Here is a 19,346-nt window from a genome sequence, read left to right on the forward strand (position 1 = left end):
GATAACTCAAAGGCGACGCAACATTTCATGTTTAAACCGGTTTCAACAGGATTGACACGAGTCTTACGGACGATGGTGCAATTTTGGCTCATGTTTTAGGAATTTCCATGACGTAATATTCAGTAGACCCGAACGGTTTCTACATGACGTTTGACCAGGCGAACAACCGTCTGGAACATAGCGGCCCCTAGTTATGACAGTCTGACATGGCATAACTAAAAAAGAATTGACGACAATTGTGAGCCAATGAATAAAAACACATGATACACAAATTGTTTGAATCACTCACGTTTAAGTTAATACGCAAATACAAAGGGCATGCAAAGAATGAGCAGCAATAAGAATAAACACGACGATACATGAAATTGGTACCATAGGTATTAGGTACACGCAAAAATGATGCTATATACAATGATTGCGATAATAACCGACTGTTCTGGGCTCAGACAAGTGTCGGCCACCGCAGACAAAACCAGGCTCAAACCCTAACACTTAGGTGTTCTTTACGGGGGCGAGGCACGAAATATCCCTCAACACATAGTCTACTTTCACTTTCCCCGTACTCTCATCATAGTTGCAGACGGCAACTTTAGCTCTACGAACCACAGGCTTCCCTTTCCTAATTTGTGGAACTACCTCATGCACCCTCCCAAGTTGATACTTCCCACGTTTACCAATGTCCTGGAGAGAACCTACCACTACAAGTTGACCAGGCTCCAAATTCTCGGCCATTTTTAGCCATTTTTTCCGGCCCTGAAGACCTGGCAAGTAAAATTCGATCCATTTACTCCAAAACTGATGAGAAAGTGACAAATTGAACCGATAATCCCTTCTTAGTTGGTCACGATCATGTGGTTGCCCAACAGCACAGTATGGGTCTAAGTATGAGGTCAAAAGTGAGGCAGGGGTGATGACAGTAAAATCCCTAGGGTCGTCACTCAAAGGTACCAAAGGGCGTTCGTTCACGATCCGAACGGCACTGCCAGAGTTTGCAAAATACCATCTCGGTAACAAAAAATCCTTAAGCAGGTCCAAAGAGCGAAGCCACGACCCCCACTCTTTAACAAAGCTATCAGGGACCTCGGTGTCCCAATCAAACTTGTCTATCGCCAATTGCTGAAGTATAAGGCGTGCTTTTAGAAAAAATGGCGCTCCAAGGCCTAGCGGATCAAATTTTTGTCCAAGCTGACTGAGCATACTTCGGCGCGTGTGTTTAGTTAAGGGCTTTAAGGAACATGCGATACGCATCTCGTCAGACTCGGTTTGCCACACACAACCCAATGTCTTCGCTGATGGCAAAGTCATATTTTCAGTCTGAAAGTCAATGTCACGAATCAAAGGTGAAAGCATCTCATTATCCAAATTTGACAAGACAATCATAGCCTCCTTGTTAGCACTCCACTTACCAAGTTTAAACCCACGGCTATCAAACAAAGCAATTGATTCATGAGTGATTTGCTGAGCTTCCTCTAAGCTATCAGCCGAAAATATAAAATCATCCATGTACATATTATTTGCAATATTGCAGAGAGTCAATTCACCAGCACTGCTGGGATTCTGCTCGATCATTCTCTTTATAGCCAAGCAAGCGATATACGGGCTACTCTTTATTCCCCAAGGGTGTACACAAAAACGAAATGGTACCATCCTACCATTTTCAAGGTCATCATCTTCAAACCACAATATACGAAACAAATCCCTTTGCGACTCAGGTAACTTTATTTGAAAGAAGCATTTAGTCACATCAGCCATGAGACCAAATCTACCAAGCCGAAATCTAGCCAAGACATCTACTAGAGGGTTTAACAAGTCAGGACCCGAAAACATTACATCATTAACACAAGTTCCTCGAAATTCAGACTTGCCATCGTAAACAATGCGCTTTTTTAACTGTGACGTAACAAAGTATGGTAAATACCATTCAAATCCCTTGACATTTCCTGCTTCACCAGTACGCTCAATATAGCCATTTGATTTAAGATCTTTCATGGTGTCAGTAAGGAAATCACGAAGTTCAGGTTGTTTTAAAGCTTTCTTTCTTAAAGCAGCAGCTCTATGTGACGCCAACACAAAATTGTTAGGTAGATCAATATCTTCCTTCAACGGAACAGGTATCTCAAATCGACCATCTTTCAACTCAATATTCGGTTCAACAAGTTCTCTAGCCAACTTATCATTGCGAGACAATTCACAGGTTTCATTTTGCAACGTCAAATCCTGAATGACTTTATTCAGGTCTGCTATTTCCATATCACGAGACTCAATTTTACGCTGAAAGCCAGAGATGACATCCGACTCTGAAGACGTCTGCACTCTGCACACTTTAGCAACGCTTTCATCTAAGGGTGACTTACCACCACAAGCCAACCAACCGAGAGGAGTGAGTAAAGCATGCGGTTCACTACGATTTTCACCAACACGTTCTTCTTTTTCCCACATCAAATAAGCGTTGTCGTTGCCAATCAGTACATCTACAGTACTACAATCATTCAAATGAAACATATTCACGTCATGAAAATGACGGAAACCATTTAAATCTTGTTTATGCGGTAAAGTTTTAACATCATCAGCCCAAGCTGGGTTAACCACCGAAGTTATATCACAAAACAGTTCATCTGTCTCTAACGACTGGATGTTGAGTTTGACAAGGTCAGCACAAGTAGCTTTCTGACCAGCCAGGGTATCCATTTTAAACGACGCTTTATCGTACGGTTTAAGATCAAGTTCACACACCAAGTCACTCGAAACAAACGTCAACTGCGAACCAGGATCATGCTGACAATACACCAACTTCGATTTGCCAGTCATTGGATTCAAAACACGAGCAGCAGTAACGCGGTTAAAGGCTGCTTTAACATTTCCAATCTTAACATTACGCACAGGAACTCTGGCACGAGCATCATCTTTCCCAACCGAATCCAGAGAATCATGTGACGTCACATAAAAATCATGCAGAAGAAAATAGTGTTTCCTATCGTTGTTAGGCCCACACTTACGACAGTTATTTGCATGAACGCAATCCCTAACCATATGCTGGCGCAAACAATTCAAGCATTTGCCAGCTTTCACAATGACATCTCTCCGATCTTTAGGTGTCAAGCGCAAAAATTCTTTACAATTAGACAAAAAATGATATTCAACTTGACCACGTGATGAACAACAAATGCATGCCGGTAGGTTTTTACGTCTGGCTTCACCACCGCGCGGTGCGCCAACAACAGTCGAGTACTGCGAACTCCCTGACATCACATCATCGTGGGGTTTTACGGACGTCTGCCTAACCGGACATGAAGGCAATTTTCCTTTGCCAAACTTTTTAAAATGCTGCGACTCACCAGAATCGCCCATTAGCATAATGCTAAAATCAGTCGACTTACGCGTTTCCTCCCGTACTACAAATTCAAACAAACTCTGAAAAGTAGGCTCATCAGTGCCACCATACTGATCACCTAAAAAGTCAAGATAACGCTGCTTAGCGTCAAACGGGAGTCGCTTAGCCAAATCCAAAACAAAACGTCCTTCCAATTTGTCACGCTGACCATAAGCTTGCGCGTAAAGCAAACACTGCGATAATTCATCTTTAAACTCTTTCAGATCACTGGAAGAGGTCGAAGTCAATTTGCTACCATAGCGATACTTTCTAATTTCCGGTTCTGCAAAAAGACCTCCACGAACCCCAAAACGCTGGGACAAGCGAGCTAACGACATTTCTATCCTGTCTTCCTCTGACAAGCCAGGGGTGTCAGAAACCAAATTAGCAATCGTTTGCGCAGCTGTTCTAACACAAGCTGCTTGTAACAAAGTTAAACGAGTCCCCCTAAAGGGCGAAGCTGCCATTAAGGCCGTAACACGATTTTTAAAGAAGATAAATGGCATATTATTACCATCGTAACCAATCAAGGCCGCCTTATCGAAAAACGTCCTACTATTTTGGTATTCAAAAAAGCAATCCTGCTGTTGAGAACTCGATTTAGCGGGAGAAGACAAGCTATATCCCTTAAGGGGCTGAGTGGGCTCAGTCACGTGCACAGCCCGATCACGATCCTTACACACGTTAAAATCAGGAGACGCGATACGCCTCTCACAACCACCCAAATTACGTGTAGCTGGGCGATCAAAACCTAGCGGCGCAGAAAACTGTGAAGGGGGCAAAGCATTACTACTAATGGCGGCCCCGTGACCTGTACGCTCTGGGGGAGGAGTTCGGTTGTAATTCGCAGACCTTGGCTCTACAGCATTCGGAAGACCCTTAGCCGCGGCCCCAAGACCTCCTGAAACAGCTGGAAAATGTGTGGATTGCCCTGGTCCACTCACAGGTTGAACGGGCGTTTGGAAAAGGTTATGTAAATTAAACTGCGATTGATGTTCATTTCTGGAATGCCTAGAAGAGCCCTTCTTAGAGCTACGCCGAGAGCCCACCTCTGATCGATATTCAGCTAAAACTACCTCTTTACGTTGTTCAGCCCTCAACTGAGCGTCTTTGAGTGCGAACTCAGCAGCTCTCGCTTCGGCTCTCGCGGCGGCCTCAGCTGCTCTCGCTTCGGCCTCAGCTCTCGCGGCAGCCTCAGCTCGAATGGCCTCAGCTCTCGCGGCAGCCTCAGCAGCTCTCGCTTCGGCCTCAGCTTGTATCTGGAGCTCCTCTCGTCTTAGCTGCAGGTTAATTTGTGCCACTATCCGAGACGAAGTCATAGACATCCTAGTGCTTACATTTGAGGCGCTATCCTCAGGATGTATGTCAGCATCCAACATATCTGAGAACTCACTTTCTTTTTGTTCAAAGTTATTTTTTAACGAGTTAAATTCGGGGTCTACCCTATCACGAAGTTCTGCCAAGATCGCAGAGTTAAAGATTTTAGTCAAAAGAGCATGGAAATGCCGTAATTCCTCTTCTAAAGTAGATAACTTAGATCTAAAAATTAACAGTTCCTGCTTATCACTCAAAGAACCTAGGGCTACAGAAAGTTTCCCAATTTGAGTCAAAATATCCCGTCTAAGATGCCGGGCCTCTCGAACTGACTTAGCCTCATCGTTAATGGGTCCCTCCCCAGAATGGCCTGCCCGACCGCAAAGAACATCATCAGGCTTAAACTCAGTCGAGTCTACGGCGGTCGAGTCCTTGTCGCCACCGAGTGTAGACATATTAAATGTTGGGGCTAAATTTAACAATTAAAAAAATTAAGTCACACAAACACACAAAATTATTAGGCTACAGTAGTTATAAAAAACTTAACTGCAAAGACAGTAAAAATACAAAAAAGAATTTAAATGCACGATACCGTAGCTGTACGAGTATGAAGTCCTAAAGTCCACAAAACTTGCTTGGATTCTTCCACTTGAATCTACAAGCACAGATGGATTGTCTTTTAATCTTCTTTCTTGCCAATGATTGTCAAAGTTATTTTTCTTCAGTACCAAACTGAGAAGAAATGTCTTTACTTTTCTTTGCTTCTGTAAGAGTGTAGACTACCGACCAACAAATCTTCTTTTTATTATTTCTTGTACTTCTAATTAGTTCTTCTGCACTAGCTGACAACAAACACGTCGTTTATTTTTATGCCTTCAAGTGCTTCTTGGCCCACCAGCTAATAATAATCGTCGTTTATTTTTCTTGCTTTAATTTCTTCTTGACCTACCAACTGACAAAAATCGTCTTTTATTTTTATTTTTTGCTTTAATTTCTTCTTGACCTACCAACTGACAAGAACTCGTCTTTTATTTTTTATGGTCACAGCGGTAAACCATAATCTCTTCGTGGGAAAATTGTAACATAAAGTTCCCGAATCCGTTCGTCTGTATATAATGACCGAAGAAACACACACTTGAACTTCTTTTCAAACAGTGTATTTCTGTAAAATTAGCCCGCGGCTATCGAAATGGCTGGTGCAACGCCTTACACCTCAAAACTGTCACTACGATACAGATTACTTGGATAAAAGACGGAGAATTTGTCCAGCTAGCAAGCACCAAATAAACCAGTTAAATGTGCGACCGACTTCCAACAAACAACTTCGAGAATGAATCAGAAAAATTTGTGATAACTCAAAGGCGACGCAACATTTCATGTTTAAACCGGTTTCAACAGGATTGACACGAGTCTTACGGACGATGGTGCAATTTTGGCTCATGTTTTAGAAATTTCCATGACGTAATATTCAGTAGACCCGAACGGTTTCTACATGACGTTTGACCAGGCGAACAACCGTCTGGAACACGTGGTTACTGGTTAACTTTAGTTTGCACAAAACAACGTACAAGAACTTGATGAAAAATATCGAATGCTTTCCTATCGTTAAAGACTAAAGCCTTTTGCAACGTCTGAAAGCTTGAACGATATAATAACCTCCAGTAGAGAAATGGTCGATTGCGAAAAAAACACAGTTTTTAATCTTTTCTGGCAAAAAAGAATTGAAAAGAATGCACTGGAATTTCAAGCGCCTCGCAACTCTCCGAAAAACGGCTCACAACCCCCACAGGGGTTGTGACCCCCAGGTTAAAAACCCCTGCTCTAAACTCAATTTCGGTAAAAGTGGCGCCTACGAGGCTATGTATTGACTCAACTCAGTCATTCGTTTTTAAACAAAAACTGTAGGCTACTGGTAGGCCTACTGGATCTGTATCACTATATCAGCCTTACAAAAATTTAACCATAAAAAAAATTGAGGGCCGAATTTTTCCAGGGCCTAAGGCTATAGTCTTATTAGCCTAATGGTTAATTCGGCCCTGGGTGCATCACGTTTTACCCTGTGGTGCAAATCCAATACCGGTAGTAGACACGTAGTTAGGCGACATATGTAGGCCTAGTTGTTTTTCCTAGTGTAATTTGTTTTCCATTTGTCTGTCTGTTTTTCACACTGCTGGCTTTCAATAGCTGCGTATTTCTTGATGCTTATTCAGTTAGCTAGTTACCTCCAAAGAAGTTGAAATTTATAGCATTTTTAAAAATATTTTCTGATTCCTATAAGGAGGGCTTAAATTGAGCAGAAAAATTTCGGCTGTTAAAACTATTTGTAAATATATCAAATATTTTTTATAATGCTTAGCCCTGTTGTATGGTTGTGTCTTGCTTGTCTTTGGTAATAAAAAGCAAACTCTCTCCCGATGCCATTACTTCAGAAGAGCTTGATTTTTTAAATTAAAATTTTTATAAAGCGCATGAAACTGTTTTGCATTTCAATGCTTAAACTTTTATGGTTTTCCAAATTTTTCTCTTTGTTTGGTTTTCTTCCCATACTTTATTTTTTAATTTTATTATTTACTGTTATGTTGCGACAAAGAAAAACAAATTGAATTGCTCAGCGAACACTGAACAGTCTCATATTGTCTTTTCCCCTTGCATTGTGAAATAAATGTTCTCGCTAAACTTGTGCTGTCACCTAGAGGTTGAAAGTAGGTCCGCATGAGTTTTCCAGCAATCTTTCTTTTGCTGATGTTTGGAAGAGTCGTGCGGACGTAAAGATGAGGTGAGACGAATCATTATTAATCCTATTCTCTAATGCACTTTTTGCACTAGAAAGTATTTAATTCTCTAAGATAACACAACGAAATCTATTTTACAGACCAGGTTTCGTGTTGAATGACACTATGGGGTACAGATAGTCCAAAGCGTATGTTCGATTTAAATCGAGCTAAAACGCAAAGCCTTGCATCAACAAATGACAAAAGTTTCAGCTTGTATATGTCATGATGATTGGTTTATAAAACCGAATGTTCAGTTGCAAATAAAGAGTACAAGCATCATAAAAAAGTTACTCTTCAATATTTTCGAAGGACTTAGCTAGGGTGCATAAAGGCTATACATATTTGGGTGCTACGTAGTATACAAGTCCCCCCCTTGGTAACTCATGACAAAGACAGGACTCAACCAAACATATAGGGTGAAACTACCTTTTACTGTTCACACACTTCAATCTGCTTGTTTCGGTCAATTCCTCTTTGTCATGAGTTGCCAAGGGGGGAGGGGGACTGTATACCAGCTTCCATATTTGCTACCATCGACGTAATTGCGTCCACTTCACAATTTTGTGAATATTTTTCTATTAAAAGCTAATTTGACAAAAATAATTTAACAGCCTATTTATCAATAATGTTATCACAACTCGTGTGTAAGTTTTATCTTTTTATGCTAACTATGTGACTTGTTTTTTAGTTTTCAAGTTACGTGTTTAAAAAGCTCTGTTTTTATAAAAAATAACATCCCTACATTCAAGTGTCATAAAAATACATAGGCAGTAGCTATTTGACCGGCTCCGGTCTTTGAATCTGAAACACTATTTGACCGGTCATGACGTCACTACATAAGCGCTTTTTTCTTTTTCTCTTTCAAAGCAACAGACGAGAAGCGCCGATATAAGTTCTATCTTCAACACGTATTCTTCAACTCAGTCCGTGGCGCGTGCGATACGTCTCAGGCTGCCAATCTAGAGGGGATGAGTTTGATACTATCCGGAAGCATTCTTTTTTTTCTTTTTTTTTATCTGAATTTTGACCCAAAGCGCATTTTTGTGGTCAATTTTTAATTTGAGTAGCCTACAGCCCATTTTTTATGTCTTTTCAAATGTGAGTAATAATGTTGGAGTTTTTTTAATTTGCTGGAATTTGAGAATTTCTCTTGGTAATTTTCCAATCGTCATAAGTCTTCTTCTTCTTCTCTCGTTTGACTTGTAGCAGCTTAGATTGGCAATGCCTCCTCGTGCAGCCAAGATACGGTAGTTGGGTCCAGTTGTCGAATACCAGTGATTCCACTTGGGGGTCGTAAGATGGAACATTCGTGGAGTATGTGTTGCATTGTTTGTTCTACCGCTCCGCAGACACATATCGGCGAATTATGCAACCCCCACCTAAACAGATTAGCTCCAGTACAGCCAACGTCACATCTGATCCTGTTCAATGTGACCCATGCCTTTCTTGAGAGGTCTGCTCCAGGAGGGATGGAGAGTGCTGGCATAACTGAAAACTGGGGAGGGATATGTGGCAGCTCGTTCCATTCTTGGGCCCATGTTTCCATGCAGCTGAAGTTCTTATCCACAAGTTGTATAGCGTATCGATGGAATGGGCGCCTTGATGATAGGCGTTGAGGTCTGACTGGTCCATTTGTTTGGGAGTGACTGTGGAGAAGGTGTTGAGGATCGAGTCTCGCATGTAGAGCCAGTTTGTAAGAGGCTTCTTCCCTACGGACATGAGCAGGAGCAATGCCAGCCAAAGTTGGCAGATAAGCAGTAGGTGTGGGGCGGAGACAGCCAGTGATGATGCGCAAGGTGTCGTTAATGCATACATCCATCTTTTTTGTGTGTCTGCTGCGGTTCCACACAGCTGAGGCATATTCGGCTGAGCTGTAGACCAAGGCTAGTGCACTTGTACGCAAGGTTGATGCTCGGGCTCCCCATCCTGTTCCTGCTAGGCTTCTCAAGAGGTTATTTCGCGAGGTAACCTTGGCACGGAGTGACTCGATGTGGGGTCTGTAGGTCAACTGCCGGTCAAGTTTTACTCCAAGGTAAGTTGGGTTTGCAGTGTATGGTAAAGGATTTCCTTTTAGCGAGACAGACAGTTGACGCTGAGATTCCCGATTATTTAGATGGAAAGCAGAGATTGTTGTTTTCGACGCATTCAGTTTGAGCCTCCACTTGTCCAGATAGTCAGCCACCAGTTTCAGGTCAATTTCAAGTTTTCTTTCCACCTCATGCCAGTTCCTGTGAGCATATAGAAGAGCTAGATCATCCGCATAGCCATACTGTTGCGATGTAGTGCATGGGAGGTCACTTATATAGATATTAAATAGGAGTGGCGATAGTGTTGACCCTTGGGGGACGCCATTTTTCAGGCGGCGTGGTCTGCTGGGTTTTCCCTCGTTGGTATGCAGTATGAAGGTACGGTTCGAGATGGTCTCTACCAGAAACTTAACCATGTGTCGGTCAGGAATGAGCTGTAATAGCTTCATAGTAAGACCACGGTGCCACACAGTGTCATAGGCTGCTGTAAGATCCACTAGGACAACACCCACCTTCTCACGGGCTTCAAAACCACTTTCGATGTCATCAGTAAGCTTGACAACCTGGTCAGTTGTGCATCGGCCGCGTCGGAATCCAGCTTGTTCTTCTGGCAGCTTTGGGTCAACGATTGGTTCGAGTCTGCTCAGTAAGAGACGCTCAAGTAACTTGTATGGCACACAGAGCAGGGAAATGGGCCTGTAACTTTTAGGGTTATCAGCTGGCTTGTTGGGCTTTCTAATGGCTATGATGTTAGCTTTCCTCCAGATCTTTGGGAGGAGCAACTTCTTTAGGCAGAATGACATGAGCTGTCGCAGCCACTCTCGTGCGAGTGGTCCAATATGTTTAATTAGCTCTGGTGGGATTTTGTCTGGGCCTTGTGATTTGCCAGTTTTTAGGTGTTTGATGGCTGCGTCTAACTCAGAGATGTTAAAAGAGGTAGATAGGAAACAGCTTGAACTGGGTACCTTCCATAGTTGGTTGATTTCATTTTTCACTGCTCTGGCATGCGCTTTATCAGCTCCTTGATATTGGCCATTTGCGAGAAGTTGTTTCGCTATGGAGTTGGCCGTTATAGGGCATGGCTTTGGTTTCGTGGTCCTGCCTGTGAGGCGGTTGAGCGTTGACCAGGCTTTCCAACTTGAGTGGGTGAAGTCTATTCCAGCGACGGATTCCTCCCATCTATCTCTTTTTTTCCTGTTGATGCAGTCTGTTAAGTCAGTAGCGGCTGCCGCAGCTGTCAAGCCAGGTTCGGATGACATAAAAATATCATATTTTTGCTGACACTCGTTATCCCAGGTTGGGATAAAATTTCTCCTGCAGCTCCTTGGGATGGATAGCTTGGCTGCCTTGATGAGGTGTTGACAGAATTTTTTGTATGCTGCGTCCACTCCTACGGTGTTTGCTTCAGGAATCTGGTTACATTGCTGCTCTACAAGGTCGGTGTACTTTTCCCAGTCCGCTTTCCGGAAGTTCCATCTTGGGATGTATTTGGTTGGTACTGGTCGAATTGGGTTAGAAGGGACAATCAGTGAGGGTCGGTGTTGGGACCGAGGGAATTTCTCCAGTACAGCACGATGCGGGAGGATTCCGCCAAGCTTCACAAAGGCCAAATCGGGGTTAGATGTGGTACCCCATCTGGCAGAGCGGAAACTATCAGGTTGTTTTGGGTCGTGCAGAAGCTGAGCCTCTACGAGGGATGCCCAATCTTCCAAAACTGTCCCATCAGAGTTAGTGATGTTATAACCCCATTGAATGCTGTGGCAGTTGAAGTCGCCAGCGTACATGCATGGGGAACTGAAGTTCGGGATCGAATCGTTCAGAAATCTTGTCTGTGGTGACTTGTAGACGTTAACAACGCATACGCTCTCGATAGTAGTAGCGACCCACTCTATGTCTGAGTCACTATCATCAGAAGAGGACACATGTGACCAATTTGCAGCACTGTGCACAAACGTCGCAACTCCATGGATTTTACTAAGAGTGTAGGAGGCAAGTTGGAAGCCCGTTATCTTCAGGCGCGAAACATCCACACAGTGAGTTTCTTGGAGCAGGATGGCAGTCGGTTGCAAGGGTTCAATCAGGTGTTCTAAAACTGTAGACTTGGCTCTTGAAAAGCCTTCCACATTGAGCTGCAGCAAGGTTATTCCTTCCCTTACGACATTCGTTGATGTCCGCCCTAATAAGGGCGCTTGATCGGGGTCGGAATTAATCGGAGACTGCAACTCCATTTGCATGTTGTTTGCTTCAGATAAGCTTTGCTTTCTCTTTGCTACTTGTCGGTTTGTTGTCATTAGTCGAATCCAGGGCTCACCACGTGGAGGTTGACAACTTGAGCACCCATCGTCATAAGTAAACGTGTGTTGGCGAACGACCCTACATTTTTCTCTCAAGTTAGTTATATACAATACTTCTTAAAAAAATGGTTTTACCATTATCATTTCTTTTAAAAGAAGTATTGTATATAACTAACTTGAGAACTATACTTGAGAACTATTAACTAACTTAGACTGTAGGCTACTCAAATTAAAAATTGACCACATAAATGCGCTTGGGTCAAAATTTAGAAAAAAAAATGAAAAAAAGAATGCTTCTGGATAGTATCGAACTCACCCTTCTAGATTGGCAGCCGGAGACGAACCCTACGCGCCACGAACTGAGTCGAAGATTACGTGGTGAATTTAGAACTTATGTCGGCGCTTCTTGTCTTTTGCTTTGAAAGAGAAAAAGAAAAAAGTGCTTATGCAGTGACGTCATGACCGGTCAAATAGTGTTTCAGATTCAAAGACCGGAGCCGGTCAAATAGCCACTGCCAAATACATATGTCAACGAAAAGTGTTTTTATCAGAATATGTGTGTTGCTGTCATTGCATCATTAACAGGAAGTTTTTTTGCAGATTTTTTATTGGCCAATTGTGCAAAATTATTTTACTAATATGTCAATGTTGAGATGCCTTCACTGTAATCACAAAATGTGCTTATGTAATTTTAATATACACAACAATACTATCAATTATTACGTATATACTTGAGAGTATAAAATTATCTTTCTAATAAAAAAGAGGGACTGTAAGTTGACAATTACGGTACTCTTTTTAGAAGTCCTCAAAAATTAATTGCCAATATGCACATAACTACCAGTACATATCCACATTAATTTATTAGTGCCTGCAACACTTTCTGGCATTTTATATTCACTTTAACACTTTAGCTGCCAGCGTTTTGAAAAAGTGAGAGGAGTTCTCCTTTTTCTCTTGTTGCCATGGTAATGAAAAAATGGGTTGCCAAACTGTTGAAACGCACTTTGAAATTTTGGAGCAAATCGGTGTTGCAATTGATCGTCGAAATGACCATTGCATTTACAAGCGCGCCAGTCAGCAAAACAGTTTTTTTTGCATTGAATCAACCTGTTCAGACGTGAAATCAATGTAAAGAAAAATAATAGGCCGAGTGATTCAACGTATTCAAACATTGAATCAATGTAAATACGAACTGTTAGGCTAATTCGGTTCTTTGAACAAATCGAATGGCTTTTGTAAATATTTCTCAGTTGCAACCTATACCTGGTCAGCAAAAGTTCCTTTTTTACACGATTTCAACGTCTGGCGACGTTGAAACGATGTAAAAATGACAATTTTTGCTGGCCGATAGCTAGGCTACTGTACGGTACCGAAGTTTAACTTAACCAACTAGGCGATTGCAAACATATTTCCTTTCGATGAAACCTATAGGCTACCACGCTTGGTTTGCCTTTACATTACATTCATAAGTTTTGTTGACATCATAGCATAGTCAATTAGTCATGGCCTAGATTCATAAGAAAATGCTTGCTTGGATTTTTTTAGCGACTAGGGTTAGATAGCCTACCGTACAGGACTTCTAGCTAGTACCAGTAAGCAGTCTAGTCTAGTGACTCTAAATGAATAGGTATATTAGTCTAAACCTTAAAAAATAATAGAATATTTCAATTACCTTGCTGCATAAAAACTAAGCTCTTTTACATGACCTATGTGCATTGATCAATATACTAGTTGCCTGGCAACATGATCCCAGTCTAAGAATCTCTAGACCTCGAAGTTATTGCTGAATTTCAAGCTTTGTTCACACTGATTGGTGTTTTGACTTTTATTTAATTTTAAGAATTTGGCGGGGAAATGGGTTAAAAATCGTTTTTTTTGGTTGAAAATTGAAGCAACCTGTCAGGCCCCCAGACTGGCAACACATTATGATTTTTGCGGCATTGTGACGTCATGTGACGTTAAATTACATCACAATTGCACGAACTAACTCGTTTCCAGCAGCAGAACTGTTAACATGCTTGACCAAAGTTTAACACAGTCAGTTAAGAGATTATGACATTTACAATGAAAAAATTTACTTATTAAAATTTACCAGTCTAAGCATTCCCATCAATTCTTAACGAAGAATTCACCTTTGTTATGGTAATTCAATGTCATGCATTGTTAAAGCAACAAAAGTTGAAAGTTTTCCTGCTTAAATGGAAGCTAAGGGATACAATATTAACCTTTTCTAGATGTGTGTGTGTGAAATTATATTCTATCCAGATGTGTGTGAAATTATATTCTTGCAACAATTGTTCGTGCTATGCAATCGCTAGTTCCTATGTTATTTTTTAAGGATGCACCCAAATTCGTACCCTAAAAAGATCGAGAGAAAAAATTAAAAAAAGCCGAAGTTGTGATCAGAGTTTCCGCAAACAAACAAAAACTCTTAGGATCATTACTGGAAGTTTTAAAATGTTTGCAGAAACTCTGATCAACCCTAACCCTTTTAAAATGTTTGCGCAAACTCCGATCAACCCTAACCCTTTTAAAATGTTTGTGGAAACTGCGATCAGTGACTTTGGCAAACTGTTAAATTCATTACTGTAAATTTTAAAATGTTTGCGGAAAATAGAAACTGATCAGCGACTTCGGCTTTTTTTTAAGTTTTTTCTCTTCAGGGTACGAATTGTTCAGTGTACGAATTTGGTTGCACCCATTTTTCGATGGACAAATATGAGCAATCTAGATTGTGCTTCTTGCGATCATTACATGCTGAAATTCGGGGCCTTTGACAAACAACATGCCTGAGTGCATATTTTTTAGAGCATCTTGTGTGACATGATTAAAAATTGTAAGTGACTATGTATCAGATTAGGAATGCCACCGATGTGCCCTGAACACGTTGTCCCTTGAAAGCACCGTTGCCAAATGTTTAACTTTTTCTAAAATGTAATCGAATAAAATCAAAGACTTTTAAAAATGATACCGGTAGCCTACCAAATTGATTGTTTTTTTGTTTGTTCATCAACTAATCCCACAAGTTGTACCAAACTGAAAGAACAACATAACATACACCACAACAAATATTGAAAATGTAAAAGCCTATTTTTGCAATTTTGCATATGTGGCCTATGCTTCAGCAAAAAAGCATATTTCCAGCGATTATCAAGACTTTTCAGCAGCGTTATTCATAATCACTCACTGGGAACAACATGTGCATTGATGCTCGAGCTGAAATGAAGTAGCCCGCCGCATATAAAGCTTCAAAAAAGATCAATATCTTTTTGTACCTTATCTAAATATTAGTTAAAAGAAAAACTACTGAATCTCACATGAACAAATAATCACAGCAACTTTTTTTAACCATTTTACTGTAGTCTACTCCAAAACTGCTTAAATTTTTATGGCTTGAGGCTCTTTTATGAGATTTTTCTCAGAAAAATTTATTTCAGATATCTTTAGTCATCACCCATAAGGCAGCTGAACATATTAAATATTATTACTCTATAAAATGTAAAGACATGTAACAAGATTGTGACCTATTTAATTAATTCATATGCAAATTTCAGTAGAATACTTGTAAATATCTGGTACAATTGTCTGCATGATCACCAACAAGGACAAAAAAGTGTGAAATGAGAAATCTTGCATCAAACTGGGCACATTTATAGCGCAATAAATTTAAGAATGATTCAAGTTCAATCTGTATTGTTGTTCAATGATGTAATTTTTCTAGCATGTATTAACTTAAACTCATGATGAAGATAAATTTACTGAGAACAACTGGGTTTTAACAGAATATGCTGCACTGATGGTTAATGAAGATTTCTTCAGGACTGTAGAAGCTTTTTTGCCCTGTTGTGTAGTAATATTTTCAGTGTTTCACACAAAAGTGACTGGCGCTTCACACATGCCATAGAATATTTAATACCAGAGCTAGAAAGTCATAGAGTTAATTATATATTCAATTGTCCAAACATATAAAAAGCAGAAAATTGAAACCTTACAAATAAATGTATTGATTGTGTTTTGATATGTGTAGTTGTCATACTTTTTGACTTCCATAATTCAAACTTACCTAAATTTGTCTTTGTTTTCCAGCAAAGTATCACGTGACACATTGTATGAGTGTGTTGGGAAGGTTATTGCTGGGTCCAAAGAAAAACCAAGAAAATTTCTTGAAACTGTCGAGCTGCAGATCACACTGAAAAACTATGATCCACAAAAAGACAAACGGTTCTCTGGCACTGTGAAGTACGTCTTACCAGAAATACTTCTGGTAGTCCATTGTTGGACGGGCCCCACCCAAGGCCTCAAATTTTGGGTAGCAAAACATTTGCAACCTTAATTTGTAAAGTATGTTAATTTTTGCTTAGTGAATCTACATGGTTATGAATGGCTTGTTTAATACGACTGCGTAGTACATCATGGATTGCTATTCTTAGGCTGCCAAACATACCTCGGGATCGTTATCGAATCTGTGTTCTTGGTGATGCTGCGCATTGTGATGAAGCTAAAGCCAACAACATCCCTTGCATGGACGTAGATGCGTTGAAGAAGCTGAACAAGGATAAGAAGCTTGTCAAAAAGCTCGGTTTGTTTCATCTTTCATAAGTGATAGTCGTATACTTTGTTTTGTGACAAAATTATTATGAAGTTCGCCAATTAATGGGAGCTTAGTGCATTGTGTTCTTGCATGGCACTGTTTGTGAATGTCAATCCGACTAGGATACTCAAAATCAAGTACCGGTAGTTCAATGATGTGGAACTTGCTTTGTTTTAATTCCTGAGCTTACAATGCTGTGACTTCTATCTGAGAACTACCTTTTGTTTTTGTGTCAATCTTAACACAAGTTGGCAGATGACTAATTAAACCACATTTTGCAGCTAAAAAGTACGATGCATTTATGGCGTCGGAATCTCTCATTAAGCAAATCCCGCGACTTCTCGGTCCAGGCCTCAACAAAGCAGGAAAGTTTCCTGCCCTCATCACCCACCAGGAATCGATGCTTGGGAAGGTGAGGGAGCATTCCGTGTGGAATTTTCATCCGCTCACTTCGTAATTTTTAAACATAGGAAAGCTTAGTAATTAATTATATCATTGAACTAACTGACATCAATGAACCTCACAGGTGCAAGACATTAAATGCACCATCAAGTTTCAAATGAAGAAAGTACTTTGCTTGGCAACTGCTGTGGGCAACGTGAAAATGACCGAAGATGAACTTGTCCAGAACCTCAATCTTGCAATCAATTTTCTGGTGAGTTTGTTGAATGAAAGCAACACGTGATGAGTGCCGCAACCAATTCTTTGATTTAAGGACTTGCAATTTTAACGTTTCAACTTTGTAACCTTGTCTCAGCCTTAAATTTAGTTTATGGGTTTTAATAGCTACTGTACATCGCAAAATAATTTTCACTTGGTTGTGATTTCCCTGTTGAGTGTATGCAATGTGTTACAAAAGCTCGCGCTAGAACCCTTTGATCTGCTGTGGTTAGTCGGGCGTAGAAAGCGAGCAAAAGTAACTTCTAGATTTCGCTAACACCAGTCCACTCATTGACTGGAGTTTGATAGTAAACTGAGATACATTACAGAATGAGACTGTTTATCAGACGTTTAAGTAATAAATAATACTTCACAGTGTAGATTCTAACGATCTGTTTTAGCCGATGCTGCCGAGTGCGTTGTGGCAATATCGAATTGCACTAGCTTTCGGAACACTGTTCCCTAGTCATTTGCTATGACGAATTTTTGTAAATGCAGACCTGGCTACCGTAAGATGTTAAACGTGTTAACTGACAAACCTTAGAAGTAAAGGTAGCAGTGTCGCACGCTAACCCAATCTTTTAGGTGTCAATTTTTTTGGAAAGTCTCAAACGCATGCTTCACTTGTACAGTCAATCATTATCACACCACTTCAATTCATTTTGATATAATGTGAAAAAGGTTTTCTGGTTCACCGTAAGCCAATGAAAGCTAATCATCGTTTACAACAGGGGTCACCAACTGGCGGGCCGCATGCGGCCCGCCACGCTGTATCGGTGCGGCCCGCGGAAGGTATCAGCGTACAAGTATAACCAAAAATACTTTTCTTGGAGTTAAAGAGCACGAAGGCAAAAAATACTTTCCTGGAAGCATATTTTCGCTTTGCATACGATTCCACTGACCGACCAATCCGATTATAGTTCTAGGTGGGGGGTTGGTTAAAGCTATACCAATGCGATGTCCACTGAATGTCCAGCCACACTGTCCCAGTGGTTGATTAAAATGTCTGTTTTCGAAATTCGAAAATGTCTGTGAGCATAGGGTTGCTTATTTTAAGTTTGCAAATGTCATGTAAACACTAGTGTGGGTTTCATCGTTACAGTGTTTCACGAGCAGTGTTCTCTTTATGCAAGTTTTTGTTGGCAAAATAGATCGGTGTGCCAACTCAATTATAATAGCCTAAATTGGAAAAATATTGTATATAAATTTAAAGACTTTTTCTGATTCTATTATGAAAATGTTTTGCTTAGTACTGCAAAATGTTTTTTTTTAATGAAATATGAAACGCTTCACGATTTTGCGTGTCATCCTTGCCCAGGGACCATGCTAATCTTCTCTGTATCGTTCCAATTTTAGCATTGCCGAAGCATGTAGTCTACTGCCGAAGCAAGTAGCCTACTGCAAAATGTTGTTAATCAACAATTCTTGCCACGCTGATAAGCATCGCAAGTGACAGTTGTCTGTAATAAAAGAAAGACGGTTTTATAGACTCTCACAAAAAGGATGAAAAACCAACTCATTGCTTTTTTAGAGGGAAGACTGTTTATGAATAACGATAGAATTACGATTTTTCGGTGATTTCCAGAAGCGTTTGTTTCATGGTGCCTGGTTTCTTTCTCCTTGTTATTGGAGCCTATTTTTTGCTGATATGTTTGCAGATCACTATTGTTGCCTGTATTGCAATGTGTCAAACGTTTCCTTGTTTACTGAAATTGTTAATTGCAAGATATCTTTTGTGAAGCGAAGTGACAACACCACTCTTGCTTGGCGATGAATATTCTGATGAAACCGCTCGCCTCGCTATAAGTGCGCAAAACAAGTGGCCTCGTTTATTAAGCATTGTTAAAAAAGTCAAAAGTGTTGTAAAAGGAGCTTGGCCTGGCACTCTGGCAGTAGCGTTGTTCGATTAATTTTGTTGCTGCGGTATTCTAACATAAATATGAACAACATGTAACGCTGGATACTGGGTACGAAATGCGTTCTTTTCTAGCATAAGAGTCAACCTACCGGTACCTAAAATTGTATTAAAGCGGCCCGCCACAGCTCTCCTTAGTGCCAAAGTGGCCGCATGCAAAAAAAAGTTGGTGACCCCTAGTTTACAACATCTTCGATTGAGGTCCCCAGAAGACCGCTGATACAATAATGATCCCTGTTAGCATGAAATGCCGTGCTACTAGATGTAACAACTTCTGTTGAACGCAGGTGTCGTTGCTGAAGAAGAATTGGCAAAACGTCAGATCTCTTCACATCAAGAGCACGATGGGGCGACCACAGCGATTGTACTAAAAGACGAATAATAAAATTTACAAGTTA

General features: G+C 40.6%; 1 protein-coding gene and 1 pseudogene across 1 annotated transcript; one reads left to right on the forward strand and one right to left on the reverse strand.

Annotated features, from left to right (window-relative positions):
* The first annotated feature begins 7,361 nt into the window (after positions 1-7,361).
* Positions 7,362-19,346, forward strand: LOC145786366 (large ribosomal subunit protein uL1-like). The gene is made up of 6 exons (XM_082598009.1): positions 7,362-7,460; positions 15,869-16,021; positions 16,213-16,361; positions 16,655-16,785; positions 16,900-17,028; positions 19,236-19,346. Exons 1-6 carry the CDS (start codon positions 7,456-7,458, stop codon positions 19,317-19,319), a joined length of 651 nt encoding a protein of 216 aa, XP_082454135.1. The 5' UTR covers positions 7,362-7,455; the 3' UTR covers positions 19,320-19,346.
* On the reverse strand, positions 18,307-18,402 carry LOC145787038 (U6 spliceosomal RNA; annotated as a pseudogene).

The sequence above is a fragment of the Aplidium turbinatum genome, chromosome 17 (assembly GCF_918807975.1).
Source record: "Aplidium turbinatum chromosome 17, kaAplTurb1.1, whole genome shotgun sequence".
NCBI classification, from domain to species: domain Eukaryota; kingdom Metazoa; phylum Chordata; class Ascidiacea; order Aplousobranchia; family Polyclinidae; genus Aplidium; species Aplidium turbinatum.

Excerpts from the sequence above, each read along its gene's own strand:
- LOC145786366 (XM_082598009.1), top strand. Across the intron at positions 16,786-16,899 it reads AGGAATCGATGCTTGGGAAG|GTGCAAGACATTAAATGCAC; the intron begins GTGAGGGAGCAT and ends TGAACCTCACAG. Across the intron at positions 17,029-19,235 it reads ATCTTGCAATCAATTTTCTG|GTGTCGTTGCTGAAGAAGAA; the intron begins GTGAGTTTGTTG and ends TGTTGAACGCAG.